The sequence below is a fragment of the Nothobranchius furzeri genome, chromosome 3, assembly GCF_043380555.1.
Source record: "Nothobranchius furzeri strain GRZ-AD chromosome 3, NfurGRZ-RIMD1, whole genome shotgun sequence".
Lineage (NCBI taxonomy): Eukaryota > Metazoa > Chordata > Actinopteri > Cyprinodontiformes > Nothobranchiidae > Nothobranchius > Nothobranchius furzeri.
In genome coordinates, this window is record NC_091743.1 from 62,641,196 (window position 1) to 62,660,425 (window position 19,230).

Sequence of the window (19,230 nt, forward strand, 5' to 3'; positions counted from 1 at the left end):
CGGGTAAAGCTGTTAATACGCAAGATTTCCTCATCAGACCAAAGCTGAGGGATAAATATTCTGATGAGATTCTGTGTACTGTACATGAATTTAGTGTTAAAATAATTAATCACTCCACTAGGGCTATTAGGATGACAGACACTTATAAATGACGACCTCTACTTCCCCTTGAAAATATTTCATAGCAAATTATTAATTATAGTCACTCGTTATTTTCTGATTATTGAGATTTAAAAGGGTCGTATCAAGGAAAATTCACTTTTTGGATCTTACCGAGTGAAATAGCCTTTCCTCATGAGAAATACCCTTAAACCCTTTTTTGGCTGCATTCATGCTTTTTCCTGCCTCAGCTTACATTTTTTCAAATTTAAGTTCCTGACTGCAAACGGACGAAAGTAGCCTGAGTGCGTCATCAGGAATTGCGCCTCCCTCTGAAGCTGGTATCTGATCTGGAACCTGCCTTCCTAGGTCACTACCCCCCACGTTCTCCTGAGCCCTTTTTAGAAGACGCTATGCTGGCAAATCAGCTTAATACTGCAGCCCCGGTTTGTCTTATGAACGCAACATGGCAGCATGGCGATACGGGAATTTTGCGGTACTCATGCCGCCGCGCTTGGTGGTAATATTGCCACAACGCCGGGTTTGTGAATGCATATTATGCCTTGGCGCAGCAGAGGGTGGTGTCATGATCACGTGGGAAGTTACTGCTGAGCTCCGGCCAGCAACTATATTGAATATGAAAGTAAACACGGCGATGCGTTTAGCTTTTTAAACAAAGTTAGGTGAGATGATAAACTGGAGCAATGCAGAGCTCGAAGAGCTCCTCTCCATTAGAGCTGGAACTCAGATCACCAGAGAGTTCACGGGGACTGTGAGTGACACTGTTAGGAGCGACTTGCCAAAAAACACTTAAGAAGGACGGCTTCAATCATAAAAAGCAAGTTATGTCCAAGCTAAACGGAAGTCCACGGCAGCGCAGAGACCACCTTTATACCTCCTTTATATCGCCATCGTGTAAAATTAGGACACAATTGTGCCACATTACAGCCTCCGTCTGAACACCTATAAACTACCTAAGGCTCAATCATGCCGACCCAGTATTGGGGCAAATTGTCTTTGGGATCACTAGACTGATAATGTTCTAGGACCATAGTGATCTGGGCGGAGAAGGCTGTAATAAGATTGTCAGATGTTGTCTACCCTGGCTTTAGACAGTTAAATTATCTTAAAATCAGTTCTAAAATTAACTGGTGCAGAAAGGACGGGTGATTTGATCCCATCTTCTAGAAGATCCCAAAGGTCTGGCAGCGGCATTCTGAATTATCTGCAAGTGAGAAAGAGTTTGTTATCTAACTTGGAGCATCCAGGTGCGTCTTTACATGACAAGGAGCAAATAATCAACAGTTATCTTAATAATAAAACAATTGATGTTAGCAATTCTACAGAGTTATTAAAAATACATTTTCAAACAATGAGGAGTCCATCAAGTTGCAGTGAGAAATATTATTGATATTTACAGCAGTCGTCAGTCTTCCCAGGAGCGGACATCTCATCGGGTTCACTCTGAGGTCACATCTCAGCAGGCTTCAGTTTAGACTATGTGACATCAGAAAACCATTAGTTGTTGATTATTCTTTACAAAACAATCAGGGAGAAAACCCAACTTACCAACGTAAGACGTACGTATATTTTTAAATCCTCTCTTTCAGATAACGCCACAGACAAGACCTACATCATGATGGAGGCCAGACTGGGAGCTGTTTTTAAGTCAGAGGCTGAATATACAATCTTGGACAGGTGAGTAGGAAAGTTACATTTTAAGGAAGCAAAAGACTGAAATTATAATAATGTGTCTAGATAGACTTCAGCTTTATGGCTAAAGTGTAAAACTGTTCAGAAAGCTGTGATTGCATTCACATTTTAAACTATTTCACCTAGAAAGAAAAGAATAAATCAGTTGTCAAACCTTCTGTAAGCGGCTTCTCCTGATTTACAACTTATCCTCCAGACTTTAGAGTTGTAAATAAAGTTACAACAGAAAGGAGGTAAATCTGTTTCCCTGATCAGCCTAACAGCAGAGATAGAATGGCATCTGGAATGAAAACTGCACCTGAGTGAATAATGGATGTAGACTGTGTTGGATTCTGTGAGAGCATTTAGGTCTGATTTATTCCTGCAATTCCCAATCTGTATATGGGAACAATGAAGTGACAGTAGCAATGACATTGTTTCTCTCTTCTTTCACAAAATGTCCTTACAGAAGTGTCAATGTTTCAATTTGAGATAAAACCAAACTATCTGAGGAAAACAAAGTTTGTGAAATTGTTGCTAAAGGATTGAATGATAATAATGTTGAATGAACATCATCACATTTAGCCACTAAACCCAGTTTGGTAAGCAACTTCTTTGTGCAGATTCACTTTCAAGCATTTGCTCCTTTCTTTTCCAACGTTAATATTAAAGTTCCAAATATCTAGGATTTTGTGTAGCTCTTATTTTGGCCGATGATTAACAAAAAATAAAATAAAACACGTGTAGCTCCCATATTAAAATTCCAGGAGATTTGGATTCTGTTTTTGCCATAAACAAGCAAAGAGATGCTTTAAGAGGAGCAGCTCTAATGATATAATCAGTTTCACCTTTGTGAGATGCATTAATTTAGACAATAAAACAAATCTTAGAGCATGTGGATGTTTAAAACAGCAAATGGATTTCTGCTAGTCAAATGCGTTATTTATTCATTTAATTTACATATTTTGGAACTTGCTTGGTGTTTCCTCTGCTGTTGGAGCTTATGAATACTGCATATTTGCATAAAGTTGATTTTCCAAATGTATTTTGTGTTTCTAGATTTGCTGGCAAGGTCCTAAAAGGGAAAAAGTACAAACCTCTTTTTATGTACTTCTCAAAGGTTAGTAGCTTGTTTGTAGTTGTTCAGACAATGAAAACAATGTCTTGCTCTAATTGTAGTTTCTTACTTTAATGTGAATCCTACTTTGTGTTTAAATTGTTTTTGACCACCGAGGCAGCAGGGCTGTGTCTATAAGAGTTACCCATGTATGCCCCACATAAATAATCCTCTTTCATAAATAACTGCAGATAAAAAAATGAGTGAAACAACACAAAAAATACAGACTTGACATTATCACCATTTATGTTTTTTATTTACACAATAAAAAGAAATACATTAAACGGTATGAATCAATTATGATTACGGTGCTGGAGGATGCAAAAGCCAGTGAAACGTATCTTAAGTTGCCACTAAACATATTTAGATATAAAATCATAAAAATCATTGATTACTAAACATAAATCAAATTTTAAAAGAAAGCTTGGAGATTTGGTAAATAATGAACAGTTAATGCTCTCCTTTACAGTCCTAGATGAAGAAGAGTGTTGCATTTTATGTGTGTGAATTGTTTAATTGACATTAAAATACGTATTGAACTGGGGATTTGTCTGTCAGTTAAGATTTTATAAATGAAGACTCGTATCAAAATGTTCACTTGATAGTAAGGTCAGGCGATGGGCTGAGCCGTTACGGTTGTTTTTTACAGGAGGCGATTTGTTTATTCATTTATTTGCTTGTTACTGACGAATATTTTACACGCTACGCACAGAGAACAGCCATGAGTCTGTCTGAGGCAAAAGTCTAGACGCTCATAACCTCTTCAGCAAGCTCCCTAGAGACATTTGATTACACACAAGCTGCAGGTGACCAGTTTACGCAGTGCCAGAGGAACGTGCGTTCGAGCTGCAGGTTACTTGTTCCTAATTTAAGTGAAATCGTTGAATTGCATTGTTCATGTTACTGGGGCATTCTGATCAGCTTGGTTGGACTAAATATTAATTAAAATGGAAATTTAACGAATGATTATTCATTATTTAAAAAATGAAAGTGACGGGATAAATGGATCATGTGACCTCTGGCAGCAAGCAAATACTGCCTCCTCAGAGTGCGTCCAAATGCAGCGATTCATTCCATCCCCTACTTATAAAAGAAAGAACCCCAGAAGTTTTTATTCAGAAATAAACATTTTGCTTAAATCAAATACCACAACAGTGGACACCACAGGGAAACAAAGACGAGGCTTCTTTTTAACATTCTAACCGTGTTTAATACGGGCTGTTTATACGTCAAGCTACCAAACCACAAATACAAAATTAAACAAAAAGAAAAATATAAATTTCTCTTCCAGCAAACATATGTGCTGTGCTTGTATAAAAAAATCTATGTTTTGGGCTTCTTCTGTGTTCGCAAATCAGTCTGTGCGTCATGACATCACATGCACGAATAAATCGTTCATCATCTTTTTTTTTGGACTGACGATTGGCGGTGAGAAAAATTATACAAACCGCCCAATCCTACTTGATAGTCAAAATGTTTAGGCTGAAGATGTCCTTGCTTCGGGTCTAGAAGTTATTCTAACAAAGCATTTCTGGGGAAGGAAAACCTGGTTGAGAGTAGTGGAAAAAGTTCTACCCTAAATAAATTTGCAATAAGATAGATAAGGATAAACAAGGCTATAATATAACACAAGAAGACACTTTGTAGAAACAAAAACATTCTTTTATGCATGGGAATTTTTTTAAGCAGTGCTATCAAAGCTGCACGTGTCCACAACCCCCCATCATTTAGTGCACGTAAAGGCAGAGTATATGTTATTAGTCTTAATTTTGTGCAGAATTGCATTGTTGGTTCTTTTTTTAAAACACAGATAAGGTTTCTTTTTACCTTGCTGACAGTTTTGTTTGTGGCTGCAAACATCCTCAGAGCTGACGCTGATGGTGGTGTCACTTCCTACTCCGTTTATCCGCGGGCAGCAGAGGATATTGTCGCCCTCTGCTTCCCGCTCTCCCCTCTCCTGCCCGCGTATAAACGGAGTAGGAAGTGACGCCACCATCAGCGTCAGCTCTGAGGAAGTTTGCAGCCACGAACAAAACTGTCAGCAAGGTAAAGAGAAACCTTTTCTGTGTTTTAAGAAACAACCAACAATGCAGTTAGAAAAGCAACACAGCAAGAACACACCAAAGTTGTGCAGTAATTGTTGTTTTTTCACTCTAAGTGTGGGGAGAAAGGAGCCTTCCAGGTGGTGACGGACAACTATGTGAAGGAGGAAGAGGGCACAGGAGTGGTCCACCAGGCACCTTACTTTGGAGCTGTGAGCATCAACTTTAAGATTTCCACTCTTTTTGCTTCTGTTTGTTCTCCCCTCAGAGATTACATTGCAGCATCATGTGACCAAGTGTTGAACCTTATTAAAGCACAGCAAGCACGGTCACTTCATATGAAAAGTCTGCACAGAAAAACAAGACGTTTCTTTTTCATTACTTTGGTTCCCTAAAGAAGAGGAAGAAATTGCAGCACAAATACTAAGGAATATCACATGCTTATACCACCTGACTGAAGACATGGTGAATCGCACCTGGAAGCCAATGACTTGTGAGAGGCCCTGCTTGGATTTAATTACATCCATCATCAATAACTCGATTTACCAAACCCAGATGTATAGCTCAGGAAAATAAGTGTCTTACCTCGCTCCTCTCAGTCTGGGAAAGCATTTAAAGACTAATAATTTTGTTTCCTCTCAGATAAACTCTTGACAAACCAAAATAAAAATGCCCTTCTATTTGTAAGGAGATCTTACTGCTTTGACACGTTTGTGAAGGTTCAGAAAATAAGTTGCAAAATGAAGAGAAATAAAGAGTAGAACAACAAAACCTACCTGTGGGTTTGAAGCTGAATTTGTTTCAGTATTTTTAAAACTCCTGGTACCTTTAGAAAAATGTTAAAGCAGATGCAGCGACTTGTTTGCTTTTAAAGTGAAAGAGGTGAAGAGCTAATGGAAATGTATAAAAGAGGATGATATCGCTACTTTTCTTGCACAAATGTAAAACTAAAGTCTAATTTCTAGTTGCTACCGTGGTTTATTTTTGGGGAACACACTCTAAAGAAGGTTTTTCTGTTGCACATATGTGGTGTTGATTATTTTTTTAGGCTGATTTTCTTTACAGCAACGGCGGCTCAGGGGTTAGGAATTCACCCTGTAATCAGTCATGTCAGTTGTTGTGTCCCTGGCCAAGACACTTCACCCTCTTTACCTGCTGGTGGTGCTGTGTCAGTGTGCCCCAGGGCAGCTGCGGCAACAGTATAACTCGTCACCTCCAGTGAGTGAATGGATCAATAATTCATTGTTGTGTAAAGGGCTTTGGAGTCCTCTGTCTCAGAAAGGCACTACACAATTGCAGGTCATATATGATTTGACCAATATCTTGTTTAGCGTCCAGCAAACGGCAGAGAACCTCTCGGCTAGTAGAAGCTAACATTAGCATTAGCATCTCCACCACATGGCAGAACTCCTCCAGGCTTGAGTTATTTGTGGAGATAAAACATCAGTGTTGCAAAGTAAACAGAGTCTGTGGTAGAGTCACATTGCGGTTAGCCAATCAGAGGCAAGAATCCAAATATCAGGAAATAAGACTCCAGATCCTGCCGTCTGAACAGGGTTTTTCCTGGCTCAAATTGAGGCAGAGGTGGTACCATCCTGACCCTGCGCCAGCACATGCATACTCTGTTCATTGAACTGCCTCACTTTTTTAAAGGCTAAATATTATAAAAGGCTCAATAATATGCATTAGATTGGTGTTTAGTTCCCTTTTTCCCATCTGATATTTATAGTTTAAAAAATTTGCTAATTTCTGACCTACATTTCAGTAACATTTTAGGTTTGTATTAATAACTCTCATCTTAGTCAAAATAACACATAAATATATCCAGTAAAATATAATGCATTTCATTAACATGCATTTGTATTGGAAATGGTAATAACATTTAATTTCTGCTGCTAACATTGTAATGGTGGCATGTCTATTATGTACGGGTTGGCAATAATCCAGTTCAAAGTTTATGTTCAAAGATAGAAGCGGGTGTGTGAATTATATACTACAACGGCTTGCTGTACTTCATGCTTCTGTGTGCAGCGGTTCTGAGCCATAGCACTGCAGGATGCAGAATAAACAGGATGGTGGGGACTTTTCATCCGCTTGTAGAGTTTAGTCTTTCATAGTTTTACGATCATCATATATATTTCTGTGCACCACTTGATCGTGAGACTGCTACCCTTTAGCTTTAGCATTAGCCAATCTGCGTGTAGCTGCACTTTTGATCACAAACTTTGGACCGGTGTTGCACCCGACCCATCACAATTTGTGACCCCAGGGGGCAGTGTTGCATTTTGTTGCGTCTGTACATCCTGAATTGGCATAAAAGAAGAAGATGCTATGTTAAAACCGTAAATTACGTAAGCTTTGAGGAAGTTGTGTGGCGTGGACCATGAAAATTAAAAAGAGCGTTTGTTAATGTTTATTGCAAACAAACGGGACAATAAATGCAGCGATAACCAGGGCTTTGACAAGAAATGTTTGCTAATATGACAGTGTGAGCGTCCTGTCACAGTGTCATGACTGATCATGCGCCCTGGCTACCTGGCCAAGGGGATGCTCCTTTGCCTGTGGTGACTGGTGAGCACGCATGACTCTCACCCGGGAGTCTGGTGATCGAATCTCGCCCTGGCCCTCGCCTCCTCACCTTGCCACACTAGCATTAATCATTGATTTTACAACATGCGAGGTCCGCAGGTAAAATGTTCAGAACTTCCATTTATTGAAATAAATTGTTGTGATCTACATCCTCAGTTTTTTAGAAACCACTGCAGATTATCTGGTTGCTACGTTTTTTTTCTCCTGTCACTCCAATGCCACTCATATGAACTGGTGGAGATAAAAGGGAAATAAAATGACACAAACATCACGAAACGCCTTTTGTTGTTATTATCTTTTGTGAAAATTAAAGACATTTGCATTATTACTGAGATGCAGACGGTCACATTATGTGATAACCACTATCGTATTGTGTGACCATACTCTAACTTCAGTTATAATTATTTTTACATCACACAAACGGTTTCTGGTAACTTCTCTGATGATGTAGTTTATAAAAAAGTGCATTTGACCTCTGACATTTGCATTCAAAATGCAACACTGCCCCCTGGGGTCACAAATTGTGATGGGTCGCAGAATTTGGTGTAACACCTGTTGTGCCTTTGCTGGTTCCTTTATTTTCTTCCATTGCATCCAGATGACCACACTGCGCCAGTAGAAAGCATTTTTCTTGCATGTAACTTACTTTTGTTCAATAAAGTTCTGGGGAAAATAGAAATTCAAAAATGTTGCACCAGTGCTACGTTTAAAAATGGACAGACACGCACAGACAGCTTTTTTTCGTCGCTCTGTACAGCCCTGCTCTGATATGGAAGAGCCTGGGAGAAAATCAGGACGTTAAGTAGCACCAACCATAGATATGTAACTAGCGAGAAAAGCAGTTTATGATCTTTGTCTGCAGCGGTTTTAGTGTGTTTCGGTGCACCGCTGCTGATACAGCGCCCGTGTAGTGGCGCAACGCTGCAATTGCAGTTAAAATAACATCCATATAGCTGGGGGCAGAGTGAAATCAGGCTGGAGGCGGCCGCCACGCTAATTTGAATGCAGGAAAAACCCTGCTGAAGCTCAGTTCGGATCTGGCAATCTTCTAGATCCTAAAATAGGCGCACCGGGGCTTTATTTTCCCCGAGTACGTCTTACAAGGTATTCACTCTTACTACCACAGCAAATGTATTGATTAAATTAGTGTTCTACACCTTTAACCAAAGTTAATTTAGCAAATCAATAAACTGATCAAGTATTAAAACTAAAAAGTAGGTGAATAAAATGAAACATCGGTTAAAAATAATGTGCTAGAGCATTTATCATTCAGATTTTTTATTAACTTAAACAATAAAAAAAAGGATTCTGCAGCTGCACCAGGCTGCCTACAGATGTGCCTGACTTTAAATCGGTTCTAATAATAAGATAAGTAGGCTGAAGGGATACATGGTAAAAATTGGCCAACTGATATTCTTACTCTTCACACAATAACGGCGTGTTTTTTTTTATACATGGTATACTTAATTGCAGCATAATATAATATCAAAAACCTGAACATGCATTGGCACAAAAAAAAAACAACAACAGTAAATTGTCTGAGTTCTGATTTTATCTTTAAATTAAAAAAAGGGCCATTTAGTGTATACAAAGGGGGTGGGGCTTATTTCCTGTGCAGCAGCCAGCTTTAGACATATTTTCTAAATCCCCAAATGAAAACGGGTTTTGTGAACCGTTTTGCTTTTTCAGGACTGGTTCTATAAGAAAACATTTTTAAAATGCAGCAGAATGAACATATCGAGGCCAGTGCCATAACTTAATCAGAATGATGTGTCTTAACTAATAGCTTTGCTGCCCTTTTAGGGTGCAGATGGATGCTTCTTGACCGATGCCTGCTGTGAATATCTGCAGACTCAGGACTCTGCTTTTTTCACTGCAGCCTCATTTCTATGGGGCCGTTGGCTCACTCACACATCTGCATCCTGCCGTCATTTTAATCAAAATTTGTTCTTATTTTTTGTTTCAGCTTTTATATTCAGTGGTCATATTCTTTGTGATTTGCTTGATAGTAATTGCTCAAATAAGAATACATTTGCTTATAGAGGATAAAACCTGAAGAGGGAAAGCTCTGGCAAAACACATTTTTCAAATTTTATTTTGTTGTGACTAGATGTGAAATGACCCTGTGAGTCATCGGTCTTGGATCCTGACAGGGACTTTGAATACAAATTCCATTTAGAGCTGGGTAGGTTTCATATGTTCATACATAGCTGTCACATACCAGTTGTCCTTGTTTCAGTGCTGGAAGAAAAGTGTTACATTTAATGGGCAGTCATAACATATCTGTAGGTTGGTGAAACTGGCAGCCTGAGGGGTTTCTTGTACAGCAAAACTATTAGGAATGTAACAATACATCGATTAGATGGTCATAGATCTAAAATGCAAAAATCGATAGGATAACTATCACACACTTTTGTTTTGAAAACTGCTTTATTTTGAAGTCCTGCGGACATGCCATTTTCCACTTGTCGAACGTGTTAAATAAAGAAGTTAGTGACGTCATGGCAATTGTGTTTAATCACTTGGGATATTGTTTCATATTGACTGGTGAGTCCTAAATGGGACCAAATCGAAATCGCATTGTGAATGAATTTGAGAAATTGGTAAACATCGAGTCACTAACTGTTGTATCGTTATATTGTATCTTTATCAAACTAGTGATGTACACCCCTAGTAACTATGTATATTAGTAACATCGAAGGCTAAAATGAGCTGTGTCCGCATTAGGATTGTGTATTTTCAGCTTATCATTTACAATAAATACTTGTACACATGGAATAACAAAAGAATTTAAAGGAGTATTCAGACATTTTTGACCTTTTCTTCCCACAGGATGATTACAGGGTGTGCACCGAATACAACATCATCCAGAGAGACCAAGCTCCTATCTGTCCTGTGGATGCCTCAGGCTGCTTCACTTCAGAGGTCACTGACTTTGCAGGACAGTATGTCAAAGTGAGTGACACACCATTCATTTACATGCAGAGTACGTTCAGACGTTTGACTCTCTCTGAAGGCCTGTAGCGTGATACTCGGGATCATTCTCTGTATTCAGCTCATCTTACTAATTTTCTTTCTTTATTACATGTTTATTTCCCCCAAGGTCGTGATAACTAGAATAAAAGTTCTAAAATGGGAAGTTTTAGAAATCTGAATTGGAGCAGAATGCAACATCATGGCCTTTTGCTTTTGTTTACCATAACACTGGATTCCCTCTCAACACCCAATTCACTCTGAGTGGATAATCAGTTAAAAATAGCAGTGCTACATGATGTGGCCACTATGTCACATTGTGGTGCGAAGGCCAGGGAGTGGACTTAACCTGCCGAGTTGCTAACGGTACGTCGTAAGCTAATAAAGAGCGTGCAGCCACAGTGCTCTGAAAGTCTGTCATAATCCCCTTTTGAAATGTGTTAAATCCTAGCCTGAGTTTCAGGGCTGCCTGAGAAATTCTTTAGAGCCGCATAAAAACAAAGATGTGATCCAAGGAAGCCAGTCTCGGCGTGGGTGGCGTAAGCGAGCGACAGAGGCAGTTTTCAAGCAAACCCGGTGTTTTACACAACATGAGAGCTTCATCCTACATCCAGAAGAGCTTGCAAGTCGGCAGTTCCAGTGGCAGGATGAGGGTTCAGAGTCCTTCGCCAGCCCGGTGCCGTGGAAACTCGTACGACAGCCGCGGACGCTCAGGTTATGGTGGAACCGCTGTTGAGTTGGGAACCGAGATACACCAGCACCATGCCAACGAGAAGGAGGAGATGCAAGAGCTCAATGTTAAGTTTGCAGGGTACATCACGAAAGTCCAGGCGCTGGAGCAGAGAAATGCCTCTCTTCAAGCTGAGCTGTCCGCGTTGCAGAGCCGTTACAAGGACAGCCCCGTAGGCGTCGGAGAAGAATACGAGCTGAAGTTCAAAGTGGTGCGGGAACTGATTGAGAGCCTGACTAATGAGAAGGGAGCAGCCGATATCGAACGAGGCTACATAGAAGAGGAGGTTGAAGTGTGGAGACTGAAGTTGGAGGAGGAGATGGCTCTCAAAGAAGAAGCAGAAATTATCCTGCGAGAGTTTCGCCAGGATGTGGACAACGCTACCCTGCAAAAAGCTGAGCTGGAGAAGCGCACTGAACAGCTCGTAGCAGAGATCGAGTTTCTCAAGAAGCTGCATGACGAAGAGGTTGCTGACCTGATGAAGCAGATTGAGGACTCCAAGATTTCTGCTGAGATGGTTGGAGATCGTCCTGACCTGGCTGCTTATCTGCGCAACATGCGCGCAGAGATAGAGGCAGTCGCTGCCCGCAATGTCCAGGAAGCAGAGAAGTGGTACAAGAGCAAGTTTGATACCCTGAAGGAGCACGCAGGCAAACACGAAGAACAGATGAAGACTATGAAAGATGAGATCACAACCTTCCACAATCAGGTGACAGACCTACAAAGCCAGATCGATTCTCTGAGGGCTCGCAATGCCGCCCTGGAGCATCAGCTGGAGGAAATGGAGATCTCCCACTTGGATAAGGTGGGTGGTCTAGAAAGCGTCATCGCCCAGCTGGAGGCCCAACTCTGTGACACCAAGCTGGAGATGACCAAGTATCTTCAAGACTACCAGGAACTGTTGCACATTAAGCTCAAGCTGGATGCAGAGATCGCGACTTATCGGAAGCTGCTGGAAGGGGAAGAACAGAGGCTTGGAATTACCAAGGAAAACTAAAAAGCTAGGAAGTGAGCCGAGGCAAATCCAGATCAGTCCTGAAGAAAACCTTAACCTACACGGAGTCTACTGACAAAGACTTTAAAAAAATCTGTCTTGAAAAAACGCAGGGCTGGATATTGTTGCACATTTCCAATAACGGTGTCAACACAAGCAAACCTTGTCTGGTGATTTGCTGGCTTGCACAAAGAGCCATAAAATCATAGAAAAAAAGATTATTGGACTTTACAACAATTGTCTATACTTCTGCAGTTTTAAGATTTATGTGCTACAGATAAAGATCCATCAGGTTCATAATATCCAGCCCTCCTTATCCTATAGTTCATCATTGACCCCATTCTGCATTACCTTGCTGCCTTTACTGCTGTTCCTTTACAGCCACCTTCAGTGGAAAGTTTCACCTTATTTTCTCAACCCATAGTCTGTCATTTTTTTTATTGGCTCTCGCTGTCTCCTCTCATTCCCGTGTTTGGCAGCCCTCATTTCTCCTTGTTCGTTTCCTTTCCTCTACACCTGCTCCTGCAGTACTCTGGCTAAATTTACCTTTCCTCTTTTTCCTGCCAAGTCAGCCCCACTGTCATATCTCTGTCACTTCTCTGTACTTGTCTTCAAGCTGCTTTTTGTCTCAGTTTTGGTTCTCACCATCCTTACATTAAAACCCTCAGAATGTTTAGGCAAAATACAGCTGCTGATCATTTCTACTAATGTTAAACATCTGTTGTCTAATAAAGATTTAAGTGAGTGCATACCAAATTGTTCAGTGATCATATTCCTCCAGCTAATGATCTATTTTTTTTTCTTTATTTTCTCTCCAGATTTAAGTCAGTTTGTGTAAGAAATTAGCTTTATGTCTATTATTCATTCATTTGGAAGGGACAATGCTCATCAATGAACATCTGTTGAACTTTCAGTGCATATAAATATTCTAGATGATGGCACAAATGCACAGGAAAACATAAAAATAAACAAAACAGTAATAAAAGAAAGAAACACATCACAGACATACACATTAAATTTCATACACTAGCAAAAGGTTAGTGGTTTTTATAGTGAGGCCTTTCACTATTTTATATTATTTTAGTCATTTGACCAATGGTTAAATTGGTTTGACCATTCCACTGGGATAGGGCAAATTTTTTTTTAATAAAATTTCTTGTTCATAGTTGTTAAATTATAAATGCCATTGATCCTTTTTTGTGCTTTAATTCGTGTTTTAATTAACTTTTCAAAACTTTTGGTTGATGATGTATAGAAAAAAGTAACATATCTATACAACGAGGTCAGGCTCTGCTTAATACTTTGCTGAGAACTTTAATTTATGAGCTTCCTGTGAATTGAACTGCGAGCTCGGCTCGAGGAAGATGAATAGTTGGTGATGAGTCACTAGACTTATGAGATGATCATAAACAGGGAGCTGAACAGGAAAACACTGTTCTTCTCCCAGATATTTATCATTGCTGTTTAGGCAGGCTCTGACCTTGGCTGCAATAATTGAGAATTTATTTTTTCATATTTGCATAAAAACAGAGCGTTCAAGGATTCAGAGGCTTCTTCCTTTTGTAAGAAATTTAGCATCAATTTATTTCACCTGCATTAAACGCAAAGGGCAGCTGTGGATTTGGAAAAAAACAAATGAAAATATGCAATAGTAGAAATTAGGGATGTGTATTGGTGAAGTTCTGACGATGCGATGCATATCGCAATACAGGGGAGACGATGCAATATATCACAATATAGTGTGATATCAATAATTTCTTACATCCCTAGTAAAAATAGGTTCATAAATAAAAGGTGGGATGGCATTTTCATGATAAACTTAGTATTTTCTGCATTTGCGTGTAACTTAATATTGAGTATATTTCATTAATTAAATATTATTTTTCTATGTTTTGTTCTAAATAGTTTAACTTGTGTATTAAGTCAAACACTGGATAATAAAGCAAGTTTAATTGGGTCTTTCCACTGGCCGCATAACCGTCGCATAACTCAGCCTTTCCATTGGATGTGTAAGCGTTGCATAACGTAATAGATGCCTTTTACCTGCAAGCTCCCTTCTCACCGTGCAAAACAGCAGCAAAAGCATTCCACACAGCGGATCATGACATCAAGCACGGAGAAAGACAGCAGCACATATTCAAAAAGATCTGTTTTGTTTTTATTTTCTGTTCCATTTACCTCGGCTGCAGAGGTTTCACAGAAAAAGGTGTACCTTTTTTTTTTTCCTAGTTAAGCAACTGGAAATCTGCTCATGGCTTTAATTTTGAAAGTTTCTGGATGTTTTACACTGCTTTTTAGTCTTTTCCTCTCCAGCCCGATCTGAACGGGGGAGTCTGACACATTTTGGAAGCATAACACATAAAAATAGAGTTGCAGTCACTTCAACATGGAGTTACACACCACCAAATCATTCAGTGGAAAGGCCGGTTTACATCTGCGAAGCAAGTAGCCACCATTATAATGGATGGGTGCTTTTCCACTGGCCATGAAGCACAACATTTTGGAAGCGTTCTAAAAGCATGGGGACGTTTTGCGTACGCTTCGAGCCTAAGTCAAACTCCGCAAATCAGATTGGGACAGACAGGAAGTCAAACACAAAAGTGGTGTAAAACATCTGGAAAGTTTCAAAATAAAAGTCACATGCAGATTTACGGTTGCTTAACTAACCAAAGAAGTAAATTATTTCCTGTGAAATCTCTGTGGCCAAGGGAAACATAACAGAAAATAAACTACAGACCTTTTTGGACGCTGCATGCTGTTGTCTTTTACTTTGTTTTTTATCATGTGAACTCCTGAAATCACACGTGGTGTTGCAATTCTCCCGTGATTTTGTGACCTCTCAACAGCAGCGGCTTGGAACATTTTCGCACCATTTTTGTGTCTGAAACCCTCCCGGCTGGAATGGAGCTCGCGTCTGTTACGTTATGTTCTGCTTATGCCTCCAGTGGAATGGCTGGGTCAGACTAGTGATGTGCAGAGGTACTATTGGGCTTATTGAAGCATCAGTTGCTTCAGTCGTTTAAGACCAGACGCCTCTTCATTTTGTTTCAGGATGCTGATAAGAACATCATTAAGATGCTGAAGGAAAGGGGACGCCTGGTCAATGCCTGCACCTTCAAACACAACTACCCTTTCTGCTGGAGGTGAGACACTGACAGAATTCACTTTAGACCTTATTTTACTGATTTCCTCTGAGATTACCTTCTTCTTACTCTCTTAAATCAATCAATCAATCAAAGCTTTATTTATAAACTTTATTTTTAAACTAACAGCTTTAATTTGAGTTCTTATCTACAGTGCTTTTAATACTCGTAGATTATTCCACCCCGCAGGATAAAGGTGTAGAGGTCAGATGCAGGCTTGATGAAATTAGACATACCGTATATTCCGGAGTATAAGTTGCTCCGGAGTATAAGTCGTACCAGCCATAAAATGTATAACGAAGAAGAAAAAAACTTATATAAGTCGCATTTTGGAGGGAAATTTTAATATTTTTCTTACAAAATCTCAGACCAAGCATTTCACATTGCAAGACAAGTACCGGTAACAATAACAGAATAAACAACCTGTTGCATCAGCGGTATACTGATGCAACATTGAGGCATTGAGGGGCATTGAGGTGGGGAACAGAGGATGACTGGATGTGCACCACTGGCAGCGGGCGGGGAGAGCTCATTCCTGGGTCGGAGCCGGCCAGCAGCACCCCGCCACAGGCTGCAGCAGGTGATGGCGGTGTTTGAAACCCTCCCAGCGGGACAGGGGAGCTCATTCCTGGGTCGGAGCCGACCAGCAGCAGCGCGGTATACATAATTTGGTTTATAAGTCACTTTGGTATATAAGTCGCAGGACCAGCCAGACTATGGAAAAATGTGCGACTTATAGCCCTGAAAATACTGTAATTCCTCCTTAAACCTTAAACCGTGGCATTATATTGTTATTGGACATGAAGGTCAGTGTTATGCACAGTGTGGGTAGCATTTTTATGGACTCTGTAGAGAATCGATTTACAAAAGCCACCTTAAAAAACTTTCAAACTTTTTGTTTTCATGTTCACAAACTTAGAAATGTACTCGAAATATTAGATAGTTGAGACCATTGTGACTGTTTATTTTATTTATATCTACAAACATGCCTCTTCCTCCACGCTTAAATGTTGAGATTGAATGAAATAATCTCTTGGAACTGATTTTTCAGGTCTGACACCCCCCTGATCTACAAAGCTGTCCCCAGCTGGTTTGTGCGAGTGGAGCACATGGTGGAGAAGCTTCTGGACTGCAATGGAAAATGCTACTGGTGAGCTGTTTACCAACTTGTGCTTTCGTGACCGTAACGCGTCAGTGATGAGCATTTCACCAAACAAGTGGTCTTAAATGTTTCGAAAGGGGGCAGAAAGCTGATGCAGTCCCAAACCAATTACAGCTGTAGCTCGGCACTCCATCAAGTTGTTGGCCTGTCGATGGAGAACGTCCATTTCTGGGTGGAGGAACTTTAAAAAAAGGGGAAAGATAGTGAAGGATTTCAACAACTACTAGCTTAAAATTAGTTTTTGAGAATTTTGAGAGTATAAATGGGATATCATCATGGGGCAATTTATTTCTCTTTTTATTGAAAAGATTTACGCATTGCTAATTCTACAGAAGAATAGTTTGGAATGACTGGTTTGCTAAGTGGAATTACCCATGGTGCTCCCAGTGCTCTTTACTGAGCCACAGTAGCTGCCTCTGGTGATGGGACTGTCAAGCCAAGATGAATGACTAGCCGCAAGGAAGGTGAAGATGCACAGACGCACGTGTACAGCATCACACACACACACACGCGCGCGCGCGCGCACACACACGCGCACACAGCTTTAAGGTTTATAGTCCTTGTCTAAAGGCTGCTGGTGCTGCATACACTGAGCTGCCAAATTATTAGGTAACTCCAGTTGAACCCTGTCCACTTCATCATCAGCCTTCATTCAGCATGTAAGCTATGATATGAGGACATTTCACATGTTTAAAACTAACGTTGACACAATATAAGAAAATATATCAAAATATTTACCAGTTTTAGGAAAAACTCTCCTTTTAGTTCTGTATGTGATAGATATGTTAAATCTGTGATAAGTTCGTGTTTAATGGTTTACATATTGTGATGCAGATGCATATATTGTGTTTTCCTACTTGTTTTTGGATCTCAAAAAGACAGTTGCTGCTTGATGCCGTTCGTTGTCTGTGACGGGGTGGGGCTGGGGATCGTAGGCGTGGCGCTGGAATTTCAGCCGTGGCACCTCAGCGCCTGAGCCTATGTAGGGGAAATACTGCAGTTTATGCCACTCATTGATCAGAGAATAGAAGGCCAACTTTATACGGTGATGAATTATTAAAGAATCCTGATCTTCATAACTGCATAAATATAGAGTTTTGATTTAAGAAAAGGCTGAGACCCCAGTTCTGCTAATTTTTTCATTCCTTTCTTTTTTGTGTTACCAATGATTCGTCAAATTTTGACTAAAATCGGCTTCGCTGTGGCTGCTTAGCCATGATGGCACATTCACTTAACCCTCCATTTTATTCATCTGCTTTAATTATTTTTCTATCCTCCTAATCATCTTTCTTCATGGAACAAAACCTCCATCTATTAATCTTTTTTCAACCCACCCCCACTGTCTCAGGCTTGTAATATAAGCCTGTGTATCTTAAATAACTTCTCTGTTTCGAACACAAGACTTCATGCTTTAAATTCTTAATTTCAGCATGAGCTGAGAAGATGAGGGAGAAAGATGGAGGCTCGCTGGTGAGCTGCAGCAGCAGGAAACAAAATTCATTAAATTGATATATTGGGGGCCTAAATAGAAATGCCTCCTACAAATGGGAATTGATGAACTCTTTGCTTAGCACGTGGATCCTGGCACGAGTTTTACTCAACACTGCACTGATCTCCCGAGCAGCACAGCCAGAGAGAAGGGCAGGGAGAATAAGAGGAAGAAGAGGAGATTGGGAGGTGGTGGATTACAGCTAAGAGTTAATGGGAAACTAAGAAAGGAGATAAGGGTGTAAACAAAAAAAAAAAACAGGAGGATACCTTGAAAGGATCGATAACCTTTTGAGCGAGGTTTCATGAAGATAGGCTAGTGTTTATATCAGGGTATCCGCAGGTCCTTAAAAAGTCTTAAATTGGCTTTTCCAAATTTAAGGCCTTAAAAATCCTTAAAAATGACAAATAATCTTTAAATGTCTTAAATTACCAAAGACCTAATAAACAAGATTCTTTTATTTCTATAAAATTTTCGTGAATTTCTACTTAGTGTTCAGCGTTTTTTGTGTACGATATTGGCAAAAGCGGAACCGTACACATTCAGTTGGTTGTGAAAGGGGGCTATTTTTAGTGTCGGTGTGAAGCAGCTGGGATGAGGATCAGCACCTCCAAATCTGAGACCATGGTTCTCGACCGGAAAAGGGTGGCTTGCCAACTCCGGATCGGGAGAGAGGCCCTACCTCAAGTGGAGGAGTTTAAGTATCTCGGGGTCTTGTTCACGAGTGAGGGTAGGGGGAATCGGGAGATCGACAGGCGGATTGGTTCAGCGTCTGCAGTGATGCGGACGCTGAGCCGATCTGTCGTGGTGAAGAGGGAGCTGAGACAGAAAGCCAGGCTCTCGATTTACCGGTCGATCTACGTCCCAATCCTCACCTATGGTCATGAGCTCTGGGTAATGACTGAAAGAACGAGATCACGGATACAAGCAGCCGAAATGAGTTTCCTCCATAGGGTGGCCGGGCTCAGCCTTAGAGATAGGGTGAGGAGCTCGGACATTCGGGGGGGCTCGGAGTAGAACCGCTGCTCCTCCGGATCGAAAGTCAGTTGAGGTGGTTTGGGCATCTGGCATCTGGCATTTGGGCGTCTGGTCTTCAATCAGCCAAAACGAGCACACATCACCCTTCTGTTCATTGAGATCCACTGGCTACCGCTAGCAGCACGCATCAAATTCAAATTGCTAACACTGGCATACAAAGTC

At 40.5% G+C, this 19,230-nt stretch overlaps 2 protein-coding genes across 2 annotated transcripts in view; both read left to right on the forward strand.

Moving 5' to 3' along the window:
* The window catches only part of iars1 (isoleucyl-tRNA synthetase 1), a 60,402-nt gene that overhangs the window by 8,226 nt on the left and 32,946 nt on the right, over window positions 1-19,230 (forward strand). The window contains exons 8-13 of the mRNA XM_015959098.3: window positions 1,710-1,797; window positions 2,851-2,911; window positions 5,067-5,162; window positions 10,372-10,494; window positions 15,288-15,379; window positions 16,431-16,529. Coding sequence (XP_015814584.3) covers window positions 1,710-1,797; window positions 2,851-2,911; window positions 5,067-5,162; window positions 10,372-10,494; window positions 15,288-15,379; window positions 16,431-16,529 — 559 coding nt within the window. The remainder of the gene's footprint in view (window positions 1-1,709; window positions 1,798-2,850; window positions 2,912-5,066; window positions 5,163-10,371; window positions 10,495-15,287; window positions 15,380-16,430; window positions 16,530-19,230) is intronic.
* Window positions 10,998-12,699, forward strand: LOC107385295 (vimentin). Its single transcript, XM_054736123.2, has one exon. The coding sequence runs from the start codon at window positions 11,103-11,105 to the stop codon at window positions 12,237-12,239; it is 1,137 nt and encodes a 378-aa protein (XP_054592098.2). The 5' UTR covers window positions 10,998-11,102; the 3' UTR covers window positions 12,240-12,699.